We start from the raw sequence: 27,983 nt of genomic DNA, 5'->3' as shown, positions 1-27,983 counted from the left end.
TCCACTGGACTATTGGATGTTTTCTTTTTCTTGACTATCCCACAACTGAACAGGTAATGCAGGCCAGCAGAATTTCTCCCTGTTGGTCTAAAATAGATGTAGGTTAGATTCTGGTTCTCCTTTAATATTCAAATGTGTTTTATTAAGGTGCTACATAGTGTAGTACAACTGCCTTTGGAATCATGTAGCCTCATACAATAGTTGGGTAGCTTGGTACAATGAATTTCAGCAAGAATCGCTCCTCCTTACGACTTCAGCCTAGTGAAACAAATCGACATTCCTGAAACGGGAACCTTGAAAAGTGATAACCAACTGCCCCAAGGCAAAAACAAATGAGATTTTTGCCTAGTAAAATCCAATTAAGACTTTCCAATAACTATATAAAAGATTATTGAATCCTTTTAAGATCAGCCAAGTGATAAAATAGCTGTCAACAGGTAACTGACAGATATTTTTGGATTATACAGTCCCGTTATCGCGAGCTTAGTAAGTGTAATAAATGAAATACTTGGCTTCTAGACAGTTAACATAAAACAGATGCATTACTATGAAATAAAAAACAAGACAAAAGACAAAATTGTCTAGAAAAGAATGTCAAAAGTTCAGGTAGCTATCCTGAGAAATGATACGTGGGTATGAGCTGTTAATATGCATATTTGTATTATATACGGAGCCGTTTTCAGAGACAGTGGGAAGAAATGAGGCACAATTTCATGAAAAAGTGATAGCACTTTACGTAGACGTCCAATTGCAAAAGCACAGAGGGTCAGAAACGATATTTTGGCAAAATAATTGTTAATAGCAGCATATAATAAACGAAAGACATTAAGCATAGAATAACATATTAGAGAAGGAAGGGAGAAGAAAAGAACAATGTAGACATCTAGCAATATAGGAAACAAGAAGGCCTGTCAATTTATTCAAAGCAAAGTGCATTCCTTTATTAAAGAAGAGTTGATTTTAAGCAATGTGAGAGGCCATTTCTTGTTAACGGGAAGAATCGGCCTAGTAAGATGGTGGATCTCCCTTGCTTTCTGTTCCTGTGCCAAACCCAACCAATCACAGTTCCATCACAATATTTGAATGGGCTTCTAGCCATTATGAATGGATATATTTGGACATTCAAGATGCATGCATTACCAGAAAGAGATATGCCATCCAAACCTTAATGAGGAACTCATTCTGTAAAACTCACTAATCTGGTGACTGAAGATAGTTAGGTTCTTCTGAAATAGATAAAGCAATCAGTTTGCTTGTTGATTTCAATGATACTGACAGAACACCAAATGCTCTGTTTACACTGTCACAAACAAGCCAAACCAAATATGTTATGGATGCTGCATAGTTCATGGATATAGTTTTTTTGTCAATCTGGAATTTACGTGTAGGTCGCTTCTGGAGGAATTTATAAATATCAAATATTTCCCAAGAATTGAGTGCATCTCGAAACATACACGCAAAACACAATGTCAGTTATCTGGCAAAAAGAGGCAATGATCTCACATGGGATCCTTTGCCCACCTCGGATTGATAAACAGATTAGGAAATTCAACATTGCTATTTCTTCTAATGTTCCCGCAAGGATCCTTGCTCATTAGCAGGGCCCCCAATGTCGCTCAATGTACTTTGCTTTTATTGGGTCTGTTGTCAGGACTTGAGATGCTTATGTGGGCAATGTTTGTTTGGCTGGCACCCCTCTCCCCACAGTGCATGCAGCAATTGTGGACAGGATCCTGGCAAGATCATAATGGTGTATATTCACACTCTGCGCCCAACTCTGGGATGGCATCACACAGACCAGGGAAATGCCACATACTGAAGGGGATCGCTCTGTAACTCCCAATTTACCTCCAACAGATAGCTCATATGTCTGGTTACTGTCCTGCAGGATCACCATCATGGCCCAGGGATGCAGTCAGGGATCCAACTTCGTCAGCAGAGTATAAAAGCCAATTAACAACACAATGGACAGAATGCATGTTATACAAAAAATTGCAGATTTGCACTCCATACCTGCACAGGATGCTGTGCCCTGCGGTTTTCCGAGTAGCATCTTCGAATCTGCTTGTTAAGTTTTTTTACATCCTGAAACATCAGAAAATAAAGACATCAGTTACAGATTTGCTTTTGAATATCTTTAAACATAGGGCCTTGTGCTCCTGTTTTTACCCACACAGCTCCATGGATAGGTTTGGACGACTAGTACACATAGGGCCTCATTACAACCCTGGCGCTAATGGGTTAACAGTGCTGTAAAAGGCTGCGGCGTCGTTAACCCATTAGCGCCTGATTACGAGGTCCCTTTGCAGGACCCAACCTTAACGGTTGGTGTAGACCAGCCGTTAAAGTAGGGACCTGCAAAGGGAACTTGGTGCCAAGTACGGTACCGCAATTTGCGGTACCGTACTTAGCGCCTTCCCCGTTCCCATTGAGCCCTATGGGGCAAAAATGGGAAGGGCCATGGAGGAAGGGGGAATTACTACCCAGCCAACCTTGTAATGGGGTGGTAATTCCCCCTTTCTCCATGGCGGAGTCGGTAAATTACCGGCATGGACCATGGTGCTATTAGCACCATGGTTTTCCACCTGGGTCGCAATGAGGCCCATAGTACCACAGGAAAATAACTGCTATTACTGACCGATTGGAAGAGGTAAACCTGTATCTTTTAATGTGTATGAATAACTAGGTACAAAGGAATAATTACAAAAACATTTCCGTTTTCCAGGTAAAACATTTTTGCTCGCTTATAAAATACTCCTATGGGGAATTAGACTTACATTTTTATTCCCTAAAAAATCACTGTACTCCCAACTTTAAAAAATTGGGAGTAAAATACTCCACTTCAAAATCTTATCGGGAGCACTGCCTACTTCAACTAACGGGTAACTCTGGGGACCAATTTGTTTGTACAATTAAAATGCATAATGGCAAAAATAAAAAATCTCATACTGCATATATTGTTGGAGACTACCATACTTGCCATTAAAAAGTCATAACGTTTTGGGCACTGGCAAGATTCCATCCCTAACTTATAATGTAGTGGAGTGCACTCCACCTATGGGTGGAAACAATCAAATTCTATGTCAAGAAGTGTGGCGAGTACTACGCTTCTCATTTTTCTATTCAAGCAGCAACCTTTCAAAAGTTTAAACAGCACTTTGGAACTACATTTGCCATAAACCCAGGGAGAAACTAGTCAAATCACGTGCTGACCACCACCAATCATACTCCTTGACCTGTCCATAAGTGCGTATATCAGCAACTCCTTTTTCTCTTTCTTCGCTGCTTTGGGACTGGTGGGAAAAGTGCCTTAAGATTTGATTGCTAAATGAAGTGGCTTCCGAGGACTCTGTGGGCGGTGGGTCTTCAGCCATTCAGTTTTTTGCTTGGCATATCTGAGGAATCTCAGTAATGCGCATTGTCTTTTTCACTTTACTAATGATTTTTTGCACTTGAGTTTCAGGCCAGAGCTTCGACACGGGCACTGTTGGCACCCAAGGGCGAGCGTGCAGCGATGGTGGAGCCGCTGCACCAAATTCTTGTGGGTCCTTGGTGCATGGTTCCGATCATCCAATGGTAGTATGCACTCAAATTGTTACCTTGTCCTGTTCAAAGGGGGCAGCAGGATCTTTGGGCATTTTGGCCCTTTTCATGAAATGAGTGAGGGCTGCTTATATTTATTTTTTGGGGTGTTTTGTGGAGTGCTAGAGGTCTCAATCCAGCTGCTTCAAAAAGCCCTTGCTGGCCTTGTAGAAAGCAACAAGATAATGTGAAATGACATAACAAAATATGACGCACTATGACATGATATAACAGGACTTAAGCTAGCATAACAAAGTCAGTATTAGGTCCATAATATGGAGAGGAGGATGTGGTGCAAGGTAATAAAAAAGCAAAAAAGAACAAAAAGGAGCAATACGCCCTTAAAACAAAAAATGTAATTTGGTTACGAAATCAAAATTGGGAAGGAATATTTAAAGGAAAAATGCAAAGGTGGAATATAGTTAGCTATAGATGCAGTGAGGGAGGAAGTTGAAGTCCAACAGAGAGTAGGGAAAGGCAAGGGTGAGAACACCAAAGAAGCAAAAAGAAAAATTGTACATTAAGTAGCACCGTTTGATGTTAAAATGTTAATCAAAGATGCATTTGTGAACGAAACACAGCTACTAATAGACTAGCCTTGCATAACGTGCCTCAGCAGTCCTACAGGAATGCTGCAGCATAAATTAATGTAGCGCGACTAAACCCCTTCCAATTTTGATGCCTGCTCGGGTGCAGTTTGGCTGGAAAAATGAAAACTGAAAAACATTAGAGAACAAGCCAAAACATACAAGGAATACACCACGATTAACACTTATACTACATTCTGCCCTGAGCCAAACTGCTCTTCTCCTGTTCAACCCACACAAACGAGTAAGTGGCCAACTGATGGTGTTACGATCATTTGAAAGAAACCGTGGCTTAAAGTGCTGTCTTGACATTTGCTTCCTAGCAGTTTGAGATACTGCAGCATGAAGCCAAGCGTAGGAGAAAGACCCATTAGTGCACCACAGAGCCAGACCGGGTCCTACAGTGGAACAAAACAGTGTGGTGGGAGCATCTTGTTTAAGGTTGGATGTGTGTGGACTCCACCTTGCTAGTTCGTGTGAGGCGAAGTGCAGAAAATAAGGGGTGTAGAGCGAAGATGCCGATATCTTTAGAGGTGCATTCAAGCTAGCAGATGTGGTTTTAGTAGCCAGGTTTACTTTGCTTGATTGGCTTGAGATGTGCTTGATACGTTCACAGCAGTATCGAGCCCAGTTAGGCAGGCCTAAGGTTTGCAGAGGGAGCAGGGTAGGTGAAACGCGCAAACACTCAACAATAGATCTTAAAGAGGAATTTCCAATTATGGACAAGGAAATAACGCATGTTAGCACCAGCAGTGTGATGTTGAATTCCTGTGAGCCAATCAGGTTCCAGGCCTTCAGGAAAATATTTGCTACTACGTACCAAGCTCCCAATGGATCACATCAATCAATTTGCCACTCTCTGGAGAATAGCTCAGGGGCAACGTGCTCACCTTGTAAGCAAGACGACACGGAGCAACACAGGTTCGATGCGCGGGTCCGCGCTTAGAAACAGCTGGGTATTAAGCGTGTTATAAATAACCTTCATATCATCTCATATTTGCTTGCTGCACGTTTGGTCAACTCTGCTGCTCCCCATTCAGCTTACCTGTTTTGCTAGCTTTCGGCATCCACCACCTACCTTGCGGTCGTGCCGCCAGCCCCTACAGGTGCTCTATGAGGCTCAACGACTCTAGTAATCCTGCAAAATCACGGTTGAGGAAGAAAAAAGGACATTCCTCATGCTTAACCTTGGCACCATGGCATTAAGACTCTTTAACGTGCTCTCCCAAACCGAGACACGGAAGACTACTATGAGGCCGCAAAAGCTGTCCTAACCAGAACATTTAAGCCCCAACTAATCCCAGACTTTGAACGCTTCAAAATGAGCCAAGCAACAAAATGCCCACAAGAAAGCATTGACAACTTCCATGGTCGGCTACGGCAAATGGCCATCGGCTGCAATTTTCCAGACAACGAGTTTGCAGAAAGACAACAGGTCATACATGGCTACTCCTCCGAGAAACTTTGTAGAACCATTCTATCACAGACAAGTTTCCTGCTAGAAACCATTCTCACCAAGGGATGTCAAAGGGAGACGACCGACGTGCACGTGGCAGAAATGGAGCAGATAATCAGTCGCCTACCACTCAACACAGAAACACCACACAATAGCATGACCACCATCAATGCACTACATAAGAACCGACCCCAACAGGGGCAGACAATGAACAAACCTAGAGAATGTCGAGGGTGCGGCGGCCAGCAACATGAAGGGGAACCCTTTCCAGCGTATGGCACCACTTGCTATAAATGCGGAAAGATCAACCACTATGCATCAGTATGATTTAACTCCCAAAGGATCAAAGAACATTTGGCCTCAAAGAAAATGCCAAGAATTGAAAAGTGATTCAGTAATGCACAGCCATTCCGCCCACGGCAGCCTGACCACTGCCCCCAGAGACAGCCCAACGGGACCCGCGACACTCGCACAGGACATTTGCAGATGGGACAAAACAATGGGACCAGACTTGTTTTCTCCATGAGGAAGCAGTGCAGTCAAGACACCTCTGCACTTTGTCTGATTTGATCCACTCTGTCGATATGGCTGAGGAATGTGTCCCTGAGAGACAGGGAGAGAGAGCAGACCACGTCAGCCAGTCATGCTCCACTTCTTGCTTTTGGGGGAGACAGTTGTGGGCCCTGCCATGTGAAATAGCCGATATGACGTTTTGGGCAGAACAGGAAAATATTACTAATTAGCCAAATGATGGATACTTTACATGAATTAGACTATTGTCTAAGAGTTTTAAAAAATGTTTATTGACATTCTTTTTTATTTGAAATGTGTTTTTTCTCTGCAATGTTTCATGGAATACTTACTAATCTATTCTTAATTGAAATAATTAAATCTACATCTGGAAAAATGTTCTTCATTAGATGTTTATTACATATGAATATAAAATGAAATGGCAGAAAAATAAAATCAGTTCCAACAACTCTATTTCCTTACCTATTTTTGCACTTTACTTGCAAATGTCTGTCTTGGGTTGATTAAGCCATGTATAACGTAGCACTGCCCTCATAGACAAAGACAATTCCCTGGAAAAAAAGATTTGCATTTGATCTAATTTGCATACCCACAATGCCTTGCTGTTGTGGCTCAGAACTGGAGGTGAACTTCCAGCGATGGCTACTAGGTGGCATTGTGGAATGTGTGACTTGGCTCAAATGGATACTATAGTTGAGTATTGAGATACATAGTAAGCCCAAAAAATGAATTGCTAACGACATTTGACTCGAATGACGGATTTGGCTGAAATTATGCAAACAAATATTTTGTCACACGCCCCCCGAAGGCCGGGCTCACTGAAGGGCCTGTCTAGTGGGCCCAAAAGACTATGAACATATTGGGGGAAACATGTACAGGGGACACGGCTGAAGGCTGTGGCCACTGCTGATGGCCGAAGCCCAAGGCTAGTGGCCCGCAAAAAACAAGGGTATAACAAAACCGTTGGAATTCAATGAAAAAACGTTTAAAGTGCAGTTAAATTGAGCAGATTTAAAATCAACAAAAGATTTGAACTTCAGCGGTTGTGGGAAGTCATCACGTTCCCGTTACAAAGCCCATGGGCACAAATATATTATAAAAGAAGGGATTCACAATGAATGGCATTATGGGGGACATAGGGACATGGGGGACACAGCATTATCGGGGACATCAATGGGAGCGCGTCAAGTTACTCTGGTCATGACTTCCCACAGCTGAATTTCAAGGGTCTTGTGTTAAATCTGCTTAATTTACCTGCACTTTAAAGTTGTTTCAGTATATAGCGGGCATGTAGTTATGGTTAAAATGCTAAACCAATAGAAAGAGCACTTTTTGGGCGGCTTATAACTTTGGCACCGTTTGACGAATCCTCACCAAACTTTGCAACAAACAAGTATATGACCACCTCGGGATGATTTTGCGTAGTTCGGTGCGGTTTCAGCAAGGGGGCAAAGTTATAGGGCGGTCCCAAAACTTTTGAAATCCTCATAGACATAATGGAAAAAAACGTTTTCTCACTTACAGCTCAAACCGCTGGACGGATTTGCACCGAACTTACGCGAGGAGTGGTGGCTTGGTCCCGAAAGATTGCTTTTGCAAATTTAGTGTAAAACGGTCGAGTATTTTCTTTTTTTAAATTGAATGGTCATAAAGAAGGCGCCAAAAATGTGTGATATCTGCGTCGTTCAGTCCCCGGTCTCATTTCCTGGTTCGGTCTCTGTGAAAAAACTTTGTTAAAGCAATGTTATGCTTAAGCTGCAGCAACAGAAACCTATGACATTCAGTGAACAAACTTTGTTAAAGGGACGTTATGGATAAATTGCACTAATAAGAAACTATCAAGTAAAAATTGAAAAACCCAAGAAATTCGCCAGTTAATGTAAGCTACGCAACCATAACCCGCACCACCGCCATGCACTACTTACAGTAACGATCAGGACATCACAAATGACACTGATGACATCACATATATTATTACTACTGTGTGACAATACAAATGAAACGTCTGTATAAGGTTTACCGCTTACGGTTTCATTTACAACATATCAAAGGTGATCAGTATCCTTGTAAGAAACTACTCCATGTCACATAAAAGGTGCTTATTGAAAAAGAAACTGTGTACTGACGTTTTTCTTGTGAATGCAGCAAACAATAATATGCAAAGAGAAACAATGAATGTAGTATGAGAAGTGTAGTATCTGCGTGGGACCTGCTTCTTGTTCTATCTATGTGCATTATGACCTCAGGGCAAACCCTAGGGAGAAGAACTTGCATGCACAGTACCTTTATAGTATGTGTATTATGATTTCAATGTAGTATAACCACGAAGTACTCAGCTTAAAATTAATACTGTCACTGAACAAATACAACCACCCCAGATATGTGATGTCATCAATGATGTCATTTGTGGTGCCATCTTTGATGTGCTGCGTGTTACTGTTAGCAATGCATGGCAGTGGCGCGAGTTATGGTTGCATATCTTACCATTTATTTTCAAATTTGTTTATTCGTTTTCAAATGGTGAAATAAAGTTATTAATGCAGCATATCTTGGAGTGACAATCTTGATTACAGCACTATCACTTTTATCCAGGAATGAAGGCAAAGTTAATGCATTTAAACAAAACAACTAGTAAACTGGCCATACATATACCAGGTTCATGCATACTTTAAGGTCGATTTAGTGTTCTTGGTTCAGGGACAATATTGCATTGAGAAAGCCATATGGCCACAAACTGGGGGAGAGCGAAACCAAAAGGGTACCAAGTACCATGAGTCATAAGGGGTCCACACAGTTATGTAAAGTTTACCATAACTAGTGAATTTCTTGGATTTTTCGATTTTACTTGTAACCATAACGTCCCTTGAACAAAGTTTTTTCACATAAAATATATTTTTCATATAAACACATCCTGCGGGCAAAACGAGATCACTTACTTAGGGTCCACCAGGGTGCATCATCCTGTCCTGTCATTTTGCTCTACGCACCCAACTTCTGTCAAATTCTGTGGTTTTGCCCTCCAAAAGTGAAAAAAATGATCTGCCTTGAAAATCCTGGTCAGATTACTGCACTAGTGCTTGCAGTGCAGGAAACAAACAGTGCTTCTTGTGCTACTGGGATTTTCAAAGTAGCCCAGTATCGAAACGCTGGACTATGGGGAGGATGATGATAACTGAAGACAAGCAAACCCTAAGCACCACACCAGCTGCTAGGTCCCCACTACATTATCAGGGTAATTCATAGAAAATCACACAAAAGTGGCGCACAGCGTGCCCGTGCGAATGTCTGCGCCAGCCGCGTGCGCTAAAATCGATTTCCGCGCACAGCGTATTGATGGTTTTTCGCATCCAAAACCAGCCGTGGCGCAGCAACCCTGCAGCAGCGCCAGTTACGTCCCCAAGAACGCCCTCGCGCAAGGAAAAGCCTTCAAAATCCCCAAATAATCGCAAAGGGCTGCGCTAACCCTGGACCAGTTCACAGGGCTGGCAAACAGCAAACGCCAAGCGGGGAACGTGTATTTCAGTGGTTCGCGGGAAGTTCCACACGCAATTGTCCTGTGCACGTGTGCATCAGGGGTGCGTGGGAAGTAACACACGCAAAAGCAGCAGGGTACGTGTATCTCAGGGGTGCGCGGGAAGTATCACACGCGATTCCATCAGGGTACGTGTATTCCAGGGGTGCGCGGGAAGTATCACACGCAAAAACAGCAGGGTACGTGTATTCCAGGGGTGCACGGGAAGTATCACACGCAAAAGCAGCAGGGTACGTGTATCTCAGGGGTGCGCGGGAAGTATCACACACAAAATCAGCAGGGTACGTGTATTTCAGGGGTGCGCGGGAAGTATCACACGCGATTCCATCAGGGTACGTGTATTCCAGGGGTGCACGGGAAGTATCACACGCAAAAGCAGCAGGGTACGTGTATTTCAGGGGTGGGCAGGAAGTATCACACGCGATTCCATCAGGGTACGTGTATTACAGGGGTGCGCGGGGAGCACCACACGTGAATTGCACGTGTGGGTCCTCCCAGGTGTTCCCTCTACACCCTCCACGGCCCCTGCAGGTGGCCCACACCACAGGGGCCTACCCTGCACATGTCCTGCAGGCACCCCATCCAACATGGCCATGCCCCCCAGCCAACCCACATGTCACCTTGCACTACTGCCCACCAACGCATGTCCCCCTGCACCCCCAGCCACCAGGGGCAGCCTCCACCAGGCCCCCACCCATGTCTCCCATCACCCCCGCCCCCAGCCACCAGGGGCAGCCTCCACCAGGCCCCCACTCATGTCTCCCATCACCCCCACCCCCCAGCAGTGCAGGGGCAGCCTCCACCAGGCCCCCACTCGTGTCCCCTATCACCCCCACCCCCCAGCCACCAGGGGCAGCCTCCATCAGGCCCCCACTCATGTCCCCTATCACCCCCACACCCCAGCAGTGCAGGGGTGCCCTCCACCAGGCCCCCACTCATGTCTCTCTGCACCCCCACCCCCCAGCCACCAGGGGCAGCCTCCACCAGGCCCCCACCCATGTCTACCACCACCCACACCCCCCAGCAGTGCAGGGGCAGCCTCCACCAGGCCCCCACTCATGTCCCCTATCACCCTCACCCCCCAGCAGTGCAGGGGCAGCCTCCACCAGGCCCCCACTCATGTCCTCTATCACCCCCACCCCCCAGCCACCAGGGGCAGCCTCCACCAGGTCCCCACTCATGTCCCCTATCACCCCCACCCCCCAGCAGTGCAGGGGCAGCCTCCACCAGGCCCCCACTCACGTCTCCCACCACCCCCACCCCCCAGGGGCAACCTCCACCAGGCCCCCACTCATGCCCCCTATCACCCCCACCCCCCAGCCACCAGGGGCAGCCTCCACCAGGCCCCCCACTCATGTCTCCCACCACCCCCACCCCCCAGCCACCAGGGGCAGCCTCCACCAGGCCCCCACTCATGTCCCCTATCACCCCCAGCAGTGCAGGGGCAGCCTCCACCAGGCCCCCACTCATGTCCCCTATCACCCCCACCCCCCAGCAGTGCAGGGGCAGCCTCCACCAGGCCCCCACTCATGTCTCCCACCACCCCCACCCCCCAGCAGTGCAGGGGCAGCCTCCACCAGGCCCCCACTCATGTCCCCTATCACCCCCACCCCCAGCAGTGGAGGGGCAGCCTCCACCAGGCCCCCACTCATGTCCCCTATCACCCCCACCCCCCAGCAGTGCAGGGGCAGCCTCCACCAGGCCCCCACTCATGTCCCCTATCACCCCCACCCCCTAGCCACCAGGGGCAGCCTCCACCAGGCCCCCACTCATGTCCCCTATCACCCCCACCCCCCAGCAGTGCAGGGGCAGCCTCCACCAGGCCCCCACTCATGTCCCCTATCACCCCCACCCCCTAGCCACCAGGGGCAGCCTCCACCAGGCCCCCACTCATGTCCCCTATCACCCCCACCCCCCAGCAGTGCAGGGGCAGCCTCCACCAGGCCCCCACTCATGTCCCCTATCACCCCCCCCCCCCAGCAGTGCAGGGGCAGCCTCCACCAGGCCCCCACTCATGTCCCCTATCACCCCCACCCCCCAGCCACCAGGGGCAGCCTCCACCAGGCCCCCACTCAGGTCCCCTATCACCCCCACCCCCCAGCCACCAGGGGCAGCCTCCACCAGGCCCCCACTCATGTCCCCTATCACCCCCACGCCACCAGGGGCAGCCTCCACCAGGCCCCCACTCATGTCTCCCACCACCCCCACCCCCCAGCCACCAGGGGCAGCCTCCACCAGGCCCCCACTCATGTCTCCCACCATCCCCACCCCCCACCCCCCACCCACCAGGGGCAGCCTCCACCAGGCCACCACTCATGTCTCCCACCACCCCACCCCCCAGCCACCAGGGGCAGGCTCCACCAGGCCCCCACTCATGTCCCCTATCACCCCCACCCCCCAGCAGTGCAGGGGCAGCCTCCACCAGGCCCCCACTCATGTCTCCCACCACCCCCACCCCCCACCCACCAGGGGCAGCCTCCACCAGGCCCCCACTCATGTCTCCCACCACCCCCACCCCCCAGCCACCAGGGGCAGCCTCCACCAGGCCCCCACTCATGTCCCCTATCACCCCCACCCCCCAGCAGTGCAGGGGCAGCCTCCACCAGGCCCCCCACTCATGTCCCCTATCACCCCCACCCCCCAGCCACCAGGGGCAGCCTCCACCAGGCCCCCACTCACGTCCCCCATCACCCCCACCCCCCAGCAGTGCAGGGGCAGCCTCCACCAGGCCCCCACTCATGTCCCCTATCACCCCCACCCCCCAGCCACCAGGGGCAGCCTCCACCAGGCCCCCACTCATGTCCCCTATCACCCCCACCCCCCAGCAGTGCAGGGGCAGCCTCCACCAGGCCCCCACTCATGTCCCCTATCACCCCCACCCCCCAGCAGTGCAGGGGCAGCCTCCACCAGGCCCCCACTCATGTCCCCTATCAACACCACCCCCCAGCCACCAGGGGCAGCCTCCACCAGGCCCCCACTCATGTCCCCTATCACCCCCACCCCCCAGCAGTGCAGGGACAGCCTCCATCTGGCCCCCACTCATGTCTCCCACCACCCCCACCCCCCAGCCACCAGGGGCAGCCTCCACCAGGCCCCCACTCATGTCTCCCACCCCCCCCACCCCCCACCCACCAGGGGCAGCCTCCACCAGGCCCCCACTCATGTCCCCTATAACCCCCACCCCCAGGCCACCAGGGGCAGCCTCCACTAGGCCCCCACTCATGTCCCCTATCACCCCCACCCCCCAGCAGTGCAGGGGCAGCATCCACCAGGCCCCCACTCATGTCCCCTATCACCCCCACCCCCCAGCAGTGCAGGGGCAGCCTCAACCAGGCCCCCACTCATGTCCCCTATCACCCCCTCCCCCCAGCAGTGCAGGGGCAGCCTCCACCAGGCCCCCACTCATGTCCCCTATCACCCCCCACCTCCCAGCCACCAGGGGCAGCCTCCACCAGGCCCCCACTCATGTCCCCTATCACCCCCACCCCCCAGCCACCAGGGGCAGCCTCCACCAGGCCCCCACTCATGTCCCCTATCACCCCCACCCCCCAGCCACCAGGGGCAGCCTCCACCAGGCCCCCACTCATGTCTCCCACCACCCCCACCCCCCAGCCACCAGGGGCAGCCTCCACCAGGCCCCCACTCATGTCTCCCACCATCCCCACCCCCGACCCACCAGGGGCAGCCTCCACCAGGCCACCACTCATGTCTCCCACCACCCCCACCCCCCAGCCACCAGGGGCAGCCTCCACCAGGCCCCCACTCAGGTCCCCTATCACCCCCACGCCCCAGCAGTGCAGGGGCAGCCTCCACCAGGCCCCCACTCATGTCTCCCACCCCCCACCCACCAGGGGCAGCCTCCACCAGGCCCCCACTCATGTCTCCCACTACCCCCACCCCCCAGCCACCAGGGGCAGCCTCCACCAGGCCACCACTCATGTCCCCCATCACCCCCACCCCCCAGCAGTGCAGGGGCAGCCTATACCAGGCCCCCACTCATGTCCCCTATCACCCCCACCCCCCAGCAGTGCAGGGGCAGCCTCCACCAGGCCCCCACTCATGTCCCCTATCACCCCCACCCCCCAGCCACCAGGGGCAGCCTCCACCAGGCCCCCACTCACGTCCCCTATCACCCCACCCCTCAGCAGTGCAGGGGCAGCCTCCATCAGGCCCCCACTCATGTCTCCCACCACCCCCACCCCCCAGCCACCAGGGGCAGCCTCCACCAGGCCCCCCACTCATGTCCCCTATCACCCCCACCTCCCAGCAGTGCAGGGGCAGCCTCCACCAGGCCCCCACTCATGTCCCCTATCACCCCCACCCCCCAGCAGTGCAGGGGCAGCCTCCACCAGGCCCCCACTCATGTCCCCTATCACCCCCACCCCCTAGCAGTGCAGGGGCAGCCTCCACCAGGCCCCCACTCATGTCCCCTATCACCCCCACCCCCCAGCAGTACAGGGGCAGCCTCCACCAGGCCCCTACTCATGTCTCCCACCACCCCCACCACCCCCACCCCCCAGCCACCAGGGGCAGCCTCCACCAGGCCCCCACTCATGTCCCCTATCACCCCCACCCCCCAGCAGTGCAGGGGCAGCCTCCACCAGGCCCTCACCCATGTCCCCTATCACCCCCACCCTCCAGCAGTGCAGGGGCAGCCTCCACCAGGCCCCCATGTCCCCTATCACCCCCCACCTCCCAGCCACCAGGGGCAGCCTCCACCAGGCCCCCACTCATGTCCCCTATCACCCCCACCCCCCCGCCACCAGGGGCAGCCTCCACCAGGCCCCCACTCATGTCCCCTATCACCCCCACCCCCCAGCCACCAGGGGCAGCTTCCACCAGGCCCCCACTCATGTCTCCCACCACCCCCACCCCCCAGCCACCAGGGGCAGCCTCCACCAGGCCCCCACTCATGTCTCCCACCATCCCCACCCCCCACCCACCAGGGGCAGCCTCCACCAGGCCACCACTCATGTCTCCCACCACCCCCACCCCCCAGCCACCAGGGGCAGCCTCCACCAGGCCCCCACTCATGTCCCCTATCACCCCCACCCCCCAGCCACCAGGGGCAGCCTCCACCAGGCCCCCACTCACGTCCCCTATCACCCCCACCCCCCAGCAGTGCAGGGGCAGCCTCCATCAGGCCCCCCACTCATGTCTCCCACCACCCCCACCCCCCAGCCACCAGGGGCAGCCTCCAACAGGCCCCCACTCATGTCCCCTATCACCCCCACCCCCCAGCAGTGCAGGGGCAGCCTCCACCAGGCCCCCACTCATGTCCCCCTATCAACCCCACCCCCCAGCAGTGCAGGGGCAGCCTCCACCAGGCCCCCACTCATGTCCCCTATCACCCCCACCCCCCAGCAGTGCAGGGGCAGCCTCCACCAGGCCCCCACTCATGTCCACTATCACCTCCACCCCCCAGCAGTGCAGGGGCAGCCTCCACCAGGCCCCCACTCATGTCCACTATCACCTCCACCCCCCAGCAGTGCAGGGGCAGCCTCCACCAGGCCCCCACTCATGTCCACTATCACCCCTACCCCCCAGCCACCAGGGGCAGCCTCCACCAGGCCCCCACTCATGTCCACTATCACCCCCACCCCCAGCCACCAGGGGCAGCCTCCACCAGGCCCCCACTCTTGTCCCCTATAACCCCCACCCCCAGGCCACCAGGGGCAGCCTCCACCAGGCCCCCACTCATGTCTCCCACCACCCCCACCCCCCAGGGGCAGCCTCCACCAGGCCCCCACTCATGTCCCCTATAACCCCCACCCCCAGGCCACCAGGGGCAGCCTCCACCAGGCCCCCACTCATGTCCCCTATCACCCCCACCCCCCAGGGGCAGCCTCCACCAGGCCCCCACTCATGTCCCCTATCACCCCCACGCCACCAGGGGCAGCCTCCACCAGGCCCCCACTCATGTCCCCTATCACCCCCACCCCCCAGCCACCAGGGGCAGTCTCCACCAGGCCCCCACTCATGTCTCCCACCACCCCCACCCCCCAGCCACCAGGGGCAGCCTCCACCAGGCCCCCACCCATGTCTCCCACCACCCCCAGCCACCAGGGGCAGCCTCCACCAGGCCCCCACTCATGTCCCCTATCACCCCCACCCCCCAGCAGTGCAGGGGCAGCATCCACCAGGCCCCCACTCATGTCTCCCACCACCCCCACCCCCCACCCACCAGGGGCAGCCTCCACCAGGCCCCCACTCATGTCCCCAATCACCCCCACCCCCCAGCCACCAGGGGCAGCCTCCACCAGGCCCCCACTCATGTCCCCTATCACCCCCACCCCCCAGCCACCAGGGGCAGCCTCCACCAGGCCCCCACTCATGTCCCCTATCACCCCCACCCCCCAGCAGTGCAGGGGCAGCCTCCACCAGGCCCCCACTCATGTCCCCTATCACCCCCACCCCCCAGCAGTGCAGGGGCAGCCTCCACCAGGCCCCCACTTATGTCTCCCACCAACCCCACCCCCCAGCCACCAGGGGCAGCCTCCACCAGGCCCCCACTCATGTCCCCTATGACCCCCACCCCCCAGCAGTGCAGGGGCAGCCTCCACCAGGCCCCCACTCATGTCCCCTATCACCCCCACCCCCCAGCAGTGCAGGGGCAGCCTCCACCAGGCCCCCACTCATGTCTCCCACCACCCCCACCCCCCACCCACCAGGGGCAGCCTCCACCAGGCCGCCACTCATGTCTCCCACCACCCCCAGCCACCAGGGGCAGCCTCCACCAGGCCCCCACTCATGTCTCCTATCACCCCCACCCCCCAGCCACCAGGGGCAGCCTCCACCAGGCCCCCACTCATGTCCCCTATCACCCCCACCCCCCAGCCACCAGGGGCAGCCTCCACCAGGCACCCACTCATGTCCCCCATCACCCCCACCCCCCAGCAGTGCAGGGGCAGCCTCCACCAGGCCCCCACTCATGTCCCCTATCACCCCCACCCCCCAGCAGTGCAGGGGCAGCCTCCACCAGGCCCCCACTCATGTCCCCTATCACCCCCACCCCCCAGCAGTGCAGGGGCAGCCTCCACCAGGCCCCCACTTATGTCTCCCACCAACCCCACCCCCCAGCCACCAGGGGCAGCCTCCACCAGGCCCCCACTCATGTCCCCTATGACCCCCACCCCCCAGCAGTGCAGGGGCAGCCTCCACCAGGCCCCCACTCATGTCTCCCACCACCCCCACCCCACACCCACCAGGGGCAGCCTCCACCAGGCCGCCACTCATGTCTCCCACCACCCCCAGCCACCAGGGGCAGCCTCCACCAGGCCCCCACTCATGTCCCCCATCACCCCCACCCCCCAGCCACCAGGGGCAGCCTCCACCAGGCCCCCACTCATGTCCCCTATCACCCCCACCCCCCAGCCACCAGGGGCAGCCTCCACCAGGCACCCACTCATGTCCCCCATCACCCCCACCCCCCAGCAGTGCAGGGGCAGCCTCCACCAGGCCACCACAATCTAGATCCCTGGCCCTTATGGTCAGCATCCAAATGCCAAACACCCACCCGAGTATTGCATCCACCCACTTAGAAATGGCAAAAACATGATAGAACCACAATTGCAAGTTTTCAAATGAACACATGTCCCTCACATACACTCAATGGGCGTCAGTGAATGTCAAAACCCATATCATGATATGCATGACACCAATGAGATGATACTACAAATTGAAGTTTGAAGAAAAAATATGTATTAAACGCAACATAAATTGAATCAAAAATAAAGAAACAATAATTGAATTTTTTAAAAATAAACCAGCAGGTACGTGAAATAATGCAAAACCACAAATCATAATGCAAACGAAAGGTGTCCAAAGTCACAGTCCACAAAAGTTAATCCAATGGAAAATTAAAATCGAAAAACATTGCTGCATGGGGAAATCATTAAAAAAATGAAAATCCAAAAGTCAACTATATACAGATAAACAATCCAGGGTCCATTATCCCAAACGAAGAAATGAAACCTATCTAATAACACTACCTAAAAAAATAAACTATATACAAAAATGTGGGCCATTGTCCAAAAGGTCAAAAAAAAAATGCTAAACCAAAGGAAACCTAACACTAACTACAGAACTATTTACAAGGGCAGCGGGCTAGTCCGACGGCTCACTTCGGGATGTTCCGGGCCAGGGCATCATCGAACTCCTGCTCAATGTCCCGGAGGCGCTCCTCCTCCATGGCCCCGAGGGTCCGCAGGGCCGTCCACATGTTCCCCCCCCCAAACTCCCTGCGGATTGCCTCGAGGCACACGGCACGCCTCAGGGCCCTCCGCATGGAGTTCTCCTCCCTGACCATTGTGAGCCGTGCCTCTTCCGCCCGCTGCCGCTCCGCATCTATGGCGTGGCCCAACCGCTGCCACACGGAAGACACTTCCCGTTCTGGGTCCTCCTGCCCTCCGGCCGATGCCTGCCCCTCCGATGTCGAAGGCCCCGAGCCATCATGGCTCCCACCACGTTGCTGCTGCTGCTGCGCCTCTGCCCGTGCACTGCCTCCTGCTGCCTGCACATCCTCCGCTGGCTGGGGTGCAGTTGTTGATGTGTCCACCCCTGCTGGACGTCCGACTCCCGACTGTGGCAGGGAAGCCTCCTCCACCAGCCTGGCTGCACCGTCTGAGGCAGCTCCACAGGGCACCCAGGTGACTGATGGGTGGGAAGATGGCACGGAGGACGACTGGCGCATAGGGGGTTCAGTTGAGGAGGGGGTCTGAGCAAGCCCCATCAAACGGAGGAATCCTGCCTGGGTGACCTGTCCCAGTAGGCCGACGCGGTCAACGAGCCATTCGAGATGACGTGCAGTCTCCTCATGAAAAGACTGCAGGTCACCTCGCATGGCCCGTTGACGCAACGCCACACCAGTCAGGACAGGCTCAACCCGGACCCGGATAGCCACGTCCGCAGGCAGAGGAAGGCCAGTTGTCATGAGCTCATCCCCTGCCTGAAAACGGGTCTGGACGTAGGCATCCCTGCTGGTGCAAGATGATGCAGTGACAGGATCAGGGACAGGATTGCACACAGGCACCTCCGCAGCGACCTGTGCTGCCTCCTGTCCCTGGTCCTGCACTGCACCACTAGCACCAGTGGAATCCCCACCTCCAGACCCCGTCTCTGTTGCTTGCAGGGCCTCCTCCTCAACCAAACCCCCCACCAACCTGGATGACTCCGTGCCATCTTCCCCTGTTGGGCCCTGTGGGGTCCCAGCTGCCCCTTCTGCTGCCGAGGAGTCCAACTCCGACCTCTGCCTCTTGGACCTCCCCCCGGCAGCTGCGGCCTGGGACGCAGCACCGGACTCCTCACTCCCCGACGAGATCACAACCTGGAAGGGGAGCCGGGCCTTGCGTCTCCGGCTGGCGGTGCGATCCCCGCCGCTGTGCTCCACAGCACCTTCTCCGCCCTCTTCATCAGTTGACGCTGCAGACAGGGAGAAATGAAACACAGGCATCAGGGCACTGTACAATGGACACATACACACATGACAGTTGCACATGAGTGGCATTGGCAAACCTCAGACATGGCATCACAATCGGCAACACACATGTCATTTCAACTTGCACACATGAGCCATACCACAGCCACATCGCAACTGCCAGCACCATCCATACACATACAACAGCATGAGCAGGCAAAGGTGAGCCAGACATCACATGCAACACAGGGAGTGCACTACACATGCACGCACACCACCACACTTGCATGCATGTGTACACCTCAACCAACTGTCGCAGTGTTCCGATGGGCATCCATGTCACATCGCCAATCTGGCTTCCACATCCCGCTGTCACATGCATCCATGTTGCATCACTGTTGCACCCTTGTCAAATACACACACATGCACAGGTACACAGTGCTGATACATGCTGCTGAAAACAACATACATGCGTGACATCACGACCATGCCCACTTACATACACATTCATCCAAACATGTGTGCCCACGCAACTGCATTTGGCATGCAAGCCTACACACACAAGCACCATCCATGTCTCACACATGACAGCCCTCGCATGTGTTAGCCGCACGGCCCTGTACACCCCCACCCATACTCGGCCCCATACAAATATATGTGCAACCGGCACACTACTGGCACATCACCACACGCACAGCTTACAATCATGATGCATGTACACTTACCGCTCGACTCCAGACGGGTCTGCCTCTCAAGGACTTGGACGTGGAGCGCTGGGGATATGCGTTCCAGGACCCTCATCTGATCTTCCGACAAGTGGCCCCGGCGCCCATTAGCATCCGCTGCCTTCAAGAAGCGCCGGGCCTTATTCAGAGTCCTGGACCTGAAGTCCTCCCAGCGCTTCTTGACATGTTGGAAGTCGCGGACTGCCACCCCCTCCGCGTTGATGGCAGTCACGATGTCCGTCCAGATCCGAGTCCGTCCTTCCTTGTCGGCGCGCACACTTCCGTAGAGGGCATCATACTGCCCCAGGACTTGCTCCACCAGGACACCAACTTCGGTGGCACTGAAGCTGGTGCCCCTCTGCCTCTCTGGCCGGGGGTTGTCAGTGGTGCCAGATGTTGCAGTGCCCGACATGACAACCCCAGAGGCAGGAGTGGGTGGGCAACTGGGTCCTGGGGCTGGGCTGTGGAGCGATGGAATCCCAGTCGGGAGTCTTCGGTTCCAGCAGGGGTGGTCACAGCAACAGCACCCCTGGCTGATGTGCAGGCAGCAAATGGCAGGGCACGTGGGCAGCAGGCAGTCAGGCAGCAGCAGATGGCAGGTGGGAGCGTGCTCGGGGCTGTGGGGGGCAGTAGTTAGGCCTTCTGGGCAGGAGCGTGGTCTTCCGTGTGCTTACGCGTGGCCAGCTTGATATGGAGTGATTTTGCAAGTGAAAATCCTGCACGTCTGCGTGTAAATCGAGGAAAGGCCCTTAGCGCGTATGCACGTCAGCACGCATATGCGATTTTATTGGACCAAAGGCCCTTAGCGCGTAAGCGCGTCTGTGACGTGACACGCGCGGGTGTTTCCCTCATTACACGTGATGACAGAGCACACGTGGATTTCCACCAATCGCGTGTGAAACTTCCTGCGCACCCCAGAAATACACGTACCCAGGCCAATCGCGTGTACGCTCACTTTCCTCCGATTACACGCGATGACACTCGGACGTGCAGTTTTATCACGTGTGCTCGCATATGCGATTTCATTGGCCCAAAGCCCACCATGCGCAGCTGTGACGTCACGCGCATGGCCGTAGAGAATGACGCGTGTAAAAAAAAAGAGATACACGTCCGAGTGTCAAAGCGCGTAATTGGTGGAAATGGCCTCATCGCTTATGCGCGTCTGTGACGTGTGTATAAAAGGTACGTGTAGAACGCCATTTTCTTGTACGTGCTTTTCGTGGAGAGCGAGTGGGTGAAATCTGTACTTCTTGTCGGTTCACACGCGATTTACTTCACGGCGTTTCCAGTTCGTACTCCCCGTTACCTCTGACAGCTTTTTCTCTTTTCCTCTTTTTCCTGGGCCTGTTTCCTCAAACAGCGTTCCCTTCTACTGTTGTCCTGTCTCCTCAGACAGCGTACAATTCTTCTTTTGGTGGGGGTGTTGCCAACGCGCACACGCGCATATTTTTCACGCTTTTGTTCCTGGCAGACGGTGAGTCGCGCACGTATTTAACATCTGTGCTTGCCCCGTGTGTCGCGTACCCCTTCAGAGGTCATTCTAGGCTGCGTGTGACACGCATACGTTCATTCTTGTGTCTCTGGGTGCCACAGCGTAGCGCAGGTTTATTTTTCCACGCACGTGGTTTAGGAGGGGTTGCATGCACCTTACTTCCCTTTTTGGGGTGCCTGTGCGTTGTGTGACCCGTCATCTTTCCCCAGGGGTGACATACAGCCTTGCTAGAGCACTAGGGTACGATTACCATCTGGTACCCAACCCCTTTGACCCCCAATTGCCCAGGACAATAGTTCACATCGACTCCCATATGCACAATAACATCAGTGCCATGGCTGGGAGGCGAACAAGCCGTAAGGGTGGCAAAGGTGGCCGAGCCCCAAGTGGTGGCCGTGGTGGATCCGGTAGGGGACGTGGCCGTGACTTGCAGGGTGCCCCTAACCCCCCATGTGTGGAGGAGCAGTCAGGGACACCCATGCCCCCCCCCTGGTTGAGGTTAACGTGGCTGACACCATCCATGCTCAGCCCTTGTTGGACCAGCCCACTGTGGAACCAGACCTGGTACAGGGTGACTCCATGGCTGACTTCCAGGTCGGCAGGTCTAGGCCACGTGCGCCGGTGAACGTTGGTGTCATCAGGCCACGTGGATCAGGGGCAGCTAGGTCATCTGCTGCCCTGCGTAGGCAGGCTAGGGAGGCTGCAGGGGCAGCTGCGGCTCCATCCACCCCACCTCTCACACACCCATCCAGGACAGTGTCGGTCCAAGTCCATCATGCTGACATTCCCCACGACACCATCACACTTGAGCTAATGCCTGCACCAACTCCCATGCTGAGTGTGCAATCCCATACTCCTAGTACAGAGTCCACCGGGGCTCCTGCCCCTAGTGTCCAGAGCGGCGTAGGACACTCAGGATCCCCGCCACCTTTCAAGCGGAAGAGGAAGACTGCTCGTCCAGTAGAGGCTGATGCCCCAGACACGGCTACACAGTCCGGCCCGTCAAGGAAGTCCAGCTTCAATGAGGCCGAACTGAATGCACTTGTAGAGTATGTGTCCGCACATGACCGCGAAATGGTGATTGTTGCAGGATCCAAGACCACACCTGCACAACGTCAGGCACACTGGCAGACCATTGCGGACATCATAAGTGCCCTTGGAATCGTGAGGCGCACAGCTACTGAATGCTACAAGCGCTGGAATGACCTGAAGCGCAGGGCAAAGAATAAGCTGGCCTCAAGTCATGCCGCAACTCTAGTGACTGGAGGTGGGTCTCCAGCAGACGACAGAGAACTCACTCCACATGAGCAGGTTGCTGGGACCTATGTCACGGAGGAACAGATCCAAGGCGTGGGAGAACTGGCAGATTATGAGGCATTGTCCGGTGAGTGCACATGCATGTGTGTGTCATCCATGTGCATGGTGTGTGTGGGAGGGCTTCTGTTTGGGTGCCAGGTGAGGGTGTGTGTGCCTGAGTGGTTTGGGTCACCCATGTGCCTCTTCCTATACATTCTGCGCACCAGCATTTGGGTATAGCAGCATCCCTTCTGCCAACATTAGACATCCAGCCCAACACCACGCCAGTTGCCCTTGGAGTGTCATCTTGCCACAACATTGTTGCTTATTTACCTCTGTTTATTCAGGTAGATTGTTTGCATACCACCACTTTTACTCGGGATTTCTCAGTCCTATTGTCACATGTCTGACATGTCTATGGTACAGTGGACTGGCTTAGTTTCCTGGACATGATTTGTTTAGACATGTCCCTGTGCTATAGGACCATTTTGGACTGGCAGCTGCAGGTTAAACATTTGAACCATTTCACTGAAGAAATCAATTACATTAGCAAACTGGACTGAATGAACAATTGGTGTCCTCCTCTCGCTCTTCACTTCATGGCTAGGGTACATGCCATCTGTGTGATGGCATGTGTATTTGACCTCCCAATCACTGGCCAATGTGTGATGCCACTGCTAGGCAGCATGCAGCAAATGTGTTCATCTTCCATCTTGGTGTCATCAATGTGTGCCATCTGCCTCCCCTTCACACGCAGTGACGGTGCATGCATGGGAGGGTTTTAGTCATGTGGGACATGTGTCAATCAAGTACTGTTTCTGTAGCCTCTCAGCCCTAATTGTCTTCCATAGTGCTAATGCCTGTTTCCATTTGTTTTCTTTTATGTCTTTGCAGGGGATGACGCACTTGATACTGCTGGGGTTGTGGAGATGGTGCAGACCCAGGAGGGGTCTGAGGGCCGACCGACCACCAGTGAGGGACGTGGTGTGGTGGTGGGTGAGAACCCACAACTGCTGCAGGTCCTGCTCTCAAGGGGTGTCTCTGGCTGCACCTCCCCCAAGCTGTATTCAGGTGTTGATTCGGATGATGAGACCTATGTGCCGTAGCAGGTGAGTGTTCCTGGGAGGGATTCTGTTCTGTCCGACCCACCTGCACCAGGGTTAGAACCCTCAATGGGGATGTCAGTGTTGGCAGGTACGCCTTTGGTGGTTACGGATGCAGGGTCACACTCCGCGACATCTGATCCTGTTCCTGGGCCAGCATATCAGAGGGGGAATGCAGTCCTGCAGCCTCAGGCAGTGCCGGCACAGCAAGGCGCAGTTCGCCTTGCCCCAGACAGGTGTGGTGCCCGCCGACGTGGTGGCCGTCAGCCACCTGGCAATATCGCATGGGAGCAATCCATATACGGTATGGCAACCCAACAGGCAGCATCATCAGAGATGATGGCTCAGGCCATGGATAGGGTGGCCACTTCCATTGTCCCCCCCGAAAGGCTGATGGAGCGACTACAGCAGGCAACCGACTCCATCTTCCAGTCACACAGGGAGGACATGTTGGCGTCCGACAGGGACAGGCGGGCGGCACTGGCGACTCTGCAGGAAGCCATTTCCATAGAGTCCCAGGGCCACAGGGAAGCCCTGAGGGTGGAACTCATTCACCTCAGGACGACTCTTGTTGAGCTTGAGGCTTCAACAAACAGAAGACAGTACAGCAGCTGGAGCGTCTCACACGTACGCTCTCAGCTGAGATGCAGGCAACTAGGGCGGAAGTCCGGGCATCCCGTGAGTTGTTGCATGGGGACCTCCGCACACTTATCCTCCAGAACGAGACCTACCACACCCGCATGCTTGCAGCCATGGAGGAACAGACTAGGGCTTTGCGTGGGCTGCCTCCCATAGTGCCACCACCTCCTGATGCAGCTGCAGAGGGTGAGGAGAGCGACAGCAGTGATACTCCCACAATAGGGTAGCCGTGTAGGCCATGAGCCCATGGAGGTGTTTTTTTTCGCAAGATCCACACAGGTGGGTTTTGGTGTGCACCCTATCCTCGGACCTCCTGGGTGGCCTCCCCCACCCCCCCCCCATTAATGGGCATTATTGATTTTTTTTTTTTTTGGGACAGTGTGTTGCCTTGTGTGGCTCCCGTGGGCATACGCTGCATTGTGGCTGGGCACATGCAGGCTTGTCATGAATTTGGTTCAGATGCTTGGGCTTTTGTGACACACACCCCTCCTGCTTCCCGTTTCCATGGGCTTGCAAAGGGTGTGCCCAAGTGACATTGACGTACATGGTGACATTGGACTCCCATGAGCTGTGTGGGCAGTCTGTAGTCAATACTGTGTATACATTCATAGTGCATATTGTTGTTGTATTGTACACTGCATGGTGTATTGATATGTGTCTCTGCATCCATCTCATCCTCCTAATTTGCAGGTCCATTCCTCATGTCTTCACAATGCGGCCCACCTTGGAACTGGAGTCCATGTTGTAAGCAGTGCACCTACACTCTTGCGTGGCGCTAACACTGTATACTTGGAAGTGTTCGGAGGGCTGGCATCTTCAGGTAGTGAGGCTAGCACATTTTTAATTCTGTAATGTCATGTTTAAGGTAGGTTGGAGGTTGTGTAGGTGATTGGTATTCTTGGTAAGTATTTGGTAATGTGTGTTGTAGGTCCTGCATTACTGTGAGCATTTCATGTGTGGACATGTTTCCATTAGGGACACTGTAGCTGGTGACACTTGGGGCATGTTGTGGGGATTCATTTGTTTCCTCTCACATTGCATGACATGCCATGGTGTGTTGTGTGGCCGTGCCGGGGAGGGGTTGGGTGACATGGCACTGTTTTCATGTAGTATTTTGCGAGTGGGTATTCATTTATGCAGCATGGAAGTGTCTTTTGATGACACTGCATTGGTGGTGTTTGTGTAGGTAGGGATGCACACATTGTGACACTTCCACATGAACAATCTCAGGCTGCTATGGTTCTGACAGTTGACTGTCCCTTTGTTCGTCTTAATTGTCAGGTCGAGTCATCATTGCTTATCAGATGGTATGTGCCAGGGCTGTGTGCACTCCACTGGGGTGTGATTTCTATGTGAAGTAATTAGCCACCAGCTGCGTACGGGCTGCCTCACCCCGTGCCCTCTCCCCTCACATGCGCAGCAGGCGTGCATGTGGTTGGGGATGTGGGGGCACCACCATGTCCACAGCCAGGCCCCGGCGTGTTGCAACATTGTGCAGGACACATGCTGCCACTATGATCCTGCACACTACTGGGGGCGCATATAACAGCTGCCCGCCAGAACAGTCAAGGGAGCGAAAGCGCTCCACTATGCCCCAGGTTGCAATATGGGCGGTGTTGTATCTTACCTCTGGAGGCGTGATGGGGCATCATCATGTGGGTGCTCAGAGGGTAGGCACTGTCCCCTGGTGAGGAGGTGATGGGTATCATTAGTGGGGTAGTGACATAACTCTGCATCTGACATGCATGCATGTGCAGTGGCATTCATACTCACCAAGCAGCCATGTATCGCCATGCCGCCCAGCTTCTAGGTCCCGGCTTAGGGTAGACATTCTGTAAATGAAGCTGTCGTGGGTGGACCCTGGATAGTTGGCATATACTGAGGTGATGATTCCCTTGGCATTACATACTACCTGCACGTTGATGGAATGCCAGTGCTTGCAGTTCCTATAGATGTGCTCAGATGCCCTGGGGGGACGTAGTGCCAAATGGGTGCAGTCAATGGCACCTAGCACTTTTGGGAATTGTGCCACACCGTAGAAAATCGAGGGTGGCAGCCTGCCTTTCTGCAGGTGTCCTGGGCAGGTATATGTGCCTACGGACTGATGGGCGTGCAGTGATGATGTTCAAAACCTGGTGTAGGCAGCGTGACTGCGTGGCCTGTGACACCCCACCCACTATGGCACTTGTCCGCTGAAATGATCCTGTGGCCAAGAAGTGCAGTACATTGAGGACCTTCTCCAGGGGGCTGAGTGCTTGGGAGCACAGGGTGGGTGATGTGAGGTCATCCTCCCACTCACTGACCAGGTCCAGTATTATGTGTGGTGGAAACCTGTACCTCCCATACACCTGGTCATCAGGCATCCCAAAAAGGCTGGTTCTGGGAGTGAAAATTCTGGCCCTCACTATCCTCCTCCTCCTTTGGTAACCCACGGCCACTGCTGCTAGGAACGGTATATTCATCCTGGCGTCTGAGCTTGTTTGTTGTTTGCGCGCACTTTTATGCTGCGCGGGTCGACGTACGCCTGCTTCATGCTGGCGTATGTGTTTCAGGATTGGACCATTTATTTTTCGGCGCGTCGTAGGCGAACGTGTGAATCTTCCTGCCCACCCCAGGAATACACGTAGCACGCTCTCCCAGGCCCAGTCGCGAGTAAATATTCCCGCCCACCCCTGGAATACACGTACCCCACTCTCACAGGCCCAGTCGCGTGTGGAACTTCCCGCGCACCCCGAAGTACACGTACCCAGGCCAATCGCGTGTGGAACTTCCCGCGCACCCCATAGTACACATACCCAGGCCAATCGCGTGTGGAACTTCCCGGGCACCCCGTAGTACACGTACCCAGGCCAATCTCGTGTGGAACTTCCCGCGCACCCCGAAGTACACGTACCCAGGCCAATTGCGTGTGGAACTTCCTGCGCACCCCGAAGTACACGTACCCAGGCCAATCGCGTGTGGAACATCCCGCGCACCCCGTAGTACACGTACCCAGGCCAATCGCACGGCTGGGGGATGGGGGTGATAGGGAGACATGAGTGGGGGCCTGGTGGAGGCTGCCGCTGCACTGCTGGGGAGTGGGGGTGATAGGGGACATGAGTGGGGGCCTGGTGGAGGCTGCCCCTGGTGGGTGGGGGTGGTGGTAGACATGGGTGGGGGCCTGGTGGAGGCTGCCCCTGGTGGCTGGGGGGTGGGGGTGGTGGTAGACATGGGTGGGGGCCTGGTGGAGGCTGCCCCTGGTGGCTGGGGGGTGGCGGTGCAGGGAGACATGAGTGGGGGCCTGGTGGAGGCTGCCCCTGCACTGCTGGGGGGTGGGGGTGATAGGGGACATGAGTGGGGGCCTGGTGGAGGCTGCCCCTGGTGGTTGGGGGGTGGGGGTGGTGGGAGACATGAGTGGGGGCCTGGTGGAGACTGCCCCTGCACTGCTGGGGGGTGGGGGTGATAGGGGACATGAGTGGGGGCCTGGTGGAGGCTGCCCCTGGTGGCTGGGGGGTGGGGGTGGTGGGAGACATGAGTGGGGGCCTGGTGGAGGCTGCCCCTGCACTGCTGGTGGGTGGGGGTGATAGGGGACATGAGTGGGGGCCTGGTGGAGGCTGCCCCTGCACTGCTGGGGGTGGGGGTGGTG

General features: G+C 54.7%; 1 protein-coding gene across 2 annotated transcripts in view; it reads right to left on the bottom strand.

The window, feature by feature from the left end:
- The window catches only part of TRMT10A (tRNA methyltransferase 10A), a 477,951-nt gene that overhangs the window by 346,999 nt on the left and 102,969 nt on the right, over positions 1-27,983 (bottom strand). For both annotated transcript variants that reach the window (XM_069630723.1, XM_069630724.1), the window contains exon 3: positions 2,014-2,085. In XM_069630723.1, the coding sequence (XP_069486824.1) occupies positions 2,014-2,085 (72 nt within the window). The remainder of the gene's footprint in view (positions 1-2,013; positions 2,086-27,983) is intronic.

This window comes from Ambystoma mexicanum, chromosome 6q, assembly GCF_040938575.1.
Source record: "Ambystoma mexicanum isolate Mex_15411 chromosome 6q, UKY_AmexF1_1, whole genome shotgun sequence".
In the NCBI taxonomy this organism is placed as follows: domain Eukaryota; kingdom Metazoa; phylum Chordata; class Amphibia; order Caudata; family Ambystomatidae; genus Ambystoma; species Ambystoma mexicanum.
This window is presented reverse-complemented; position numbering and strand designations above follow the sequence as displayed.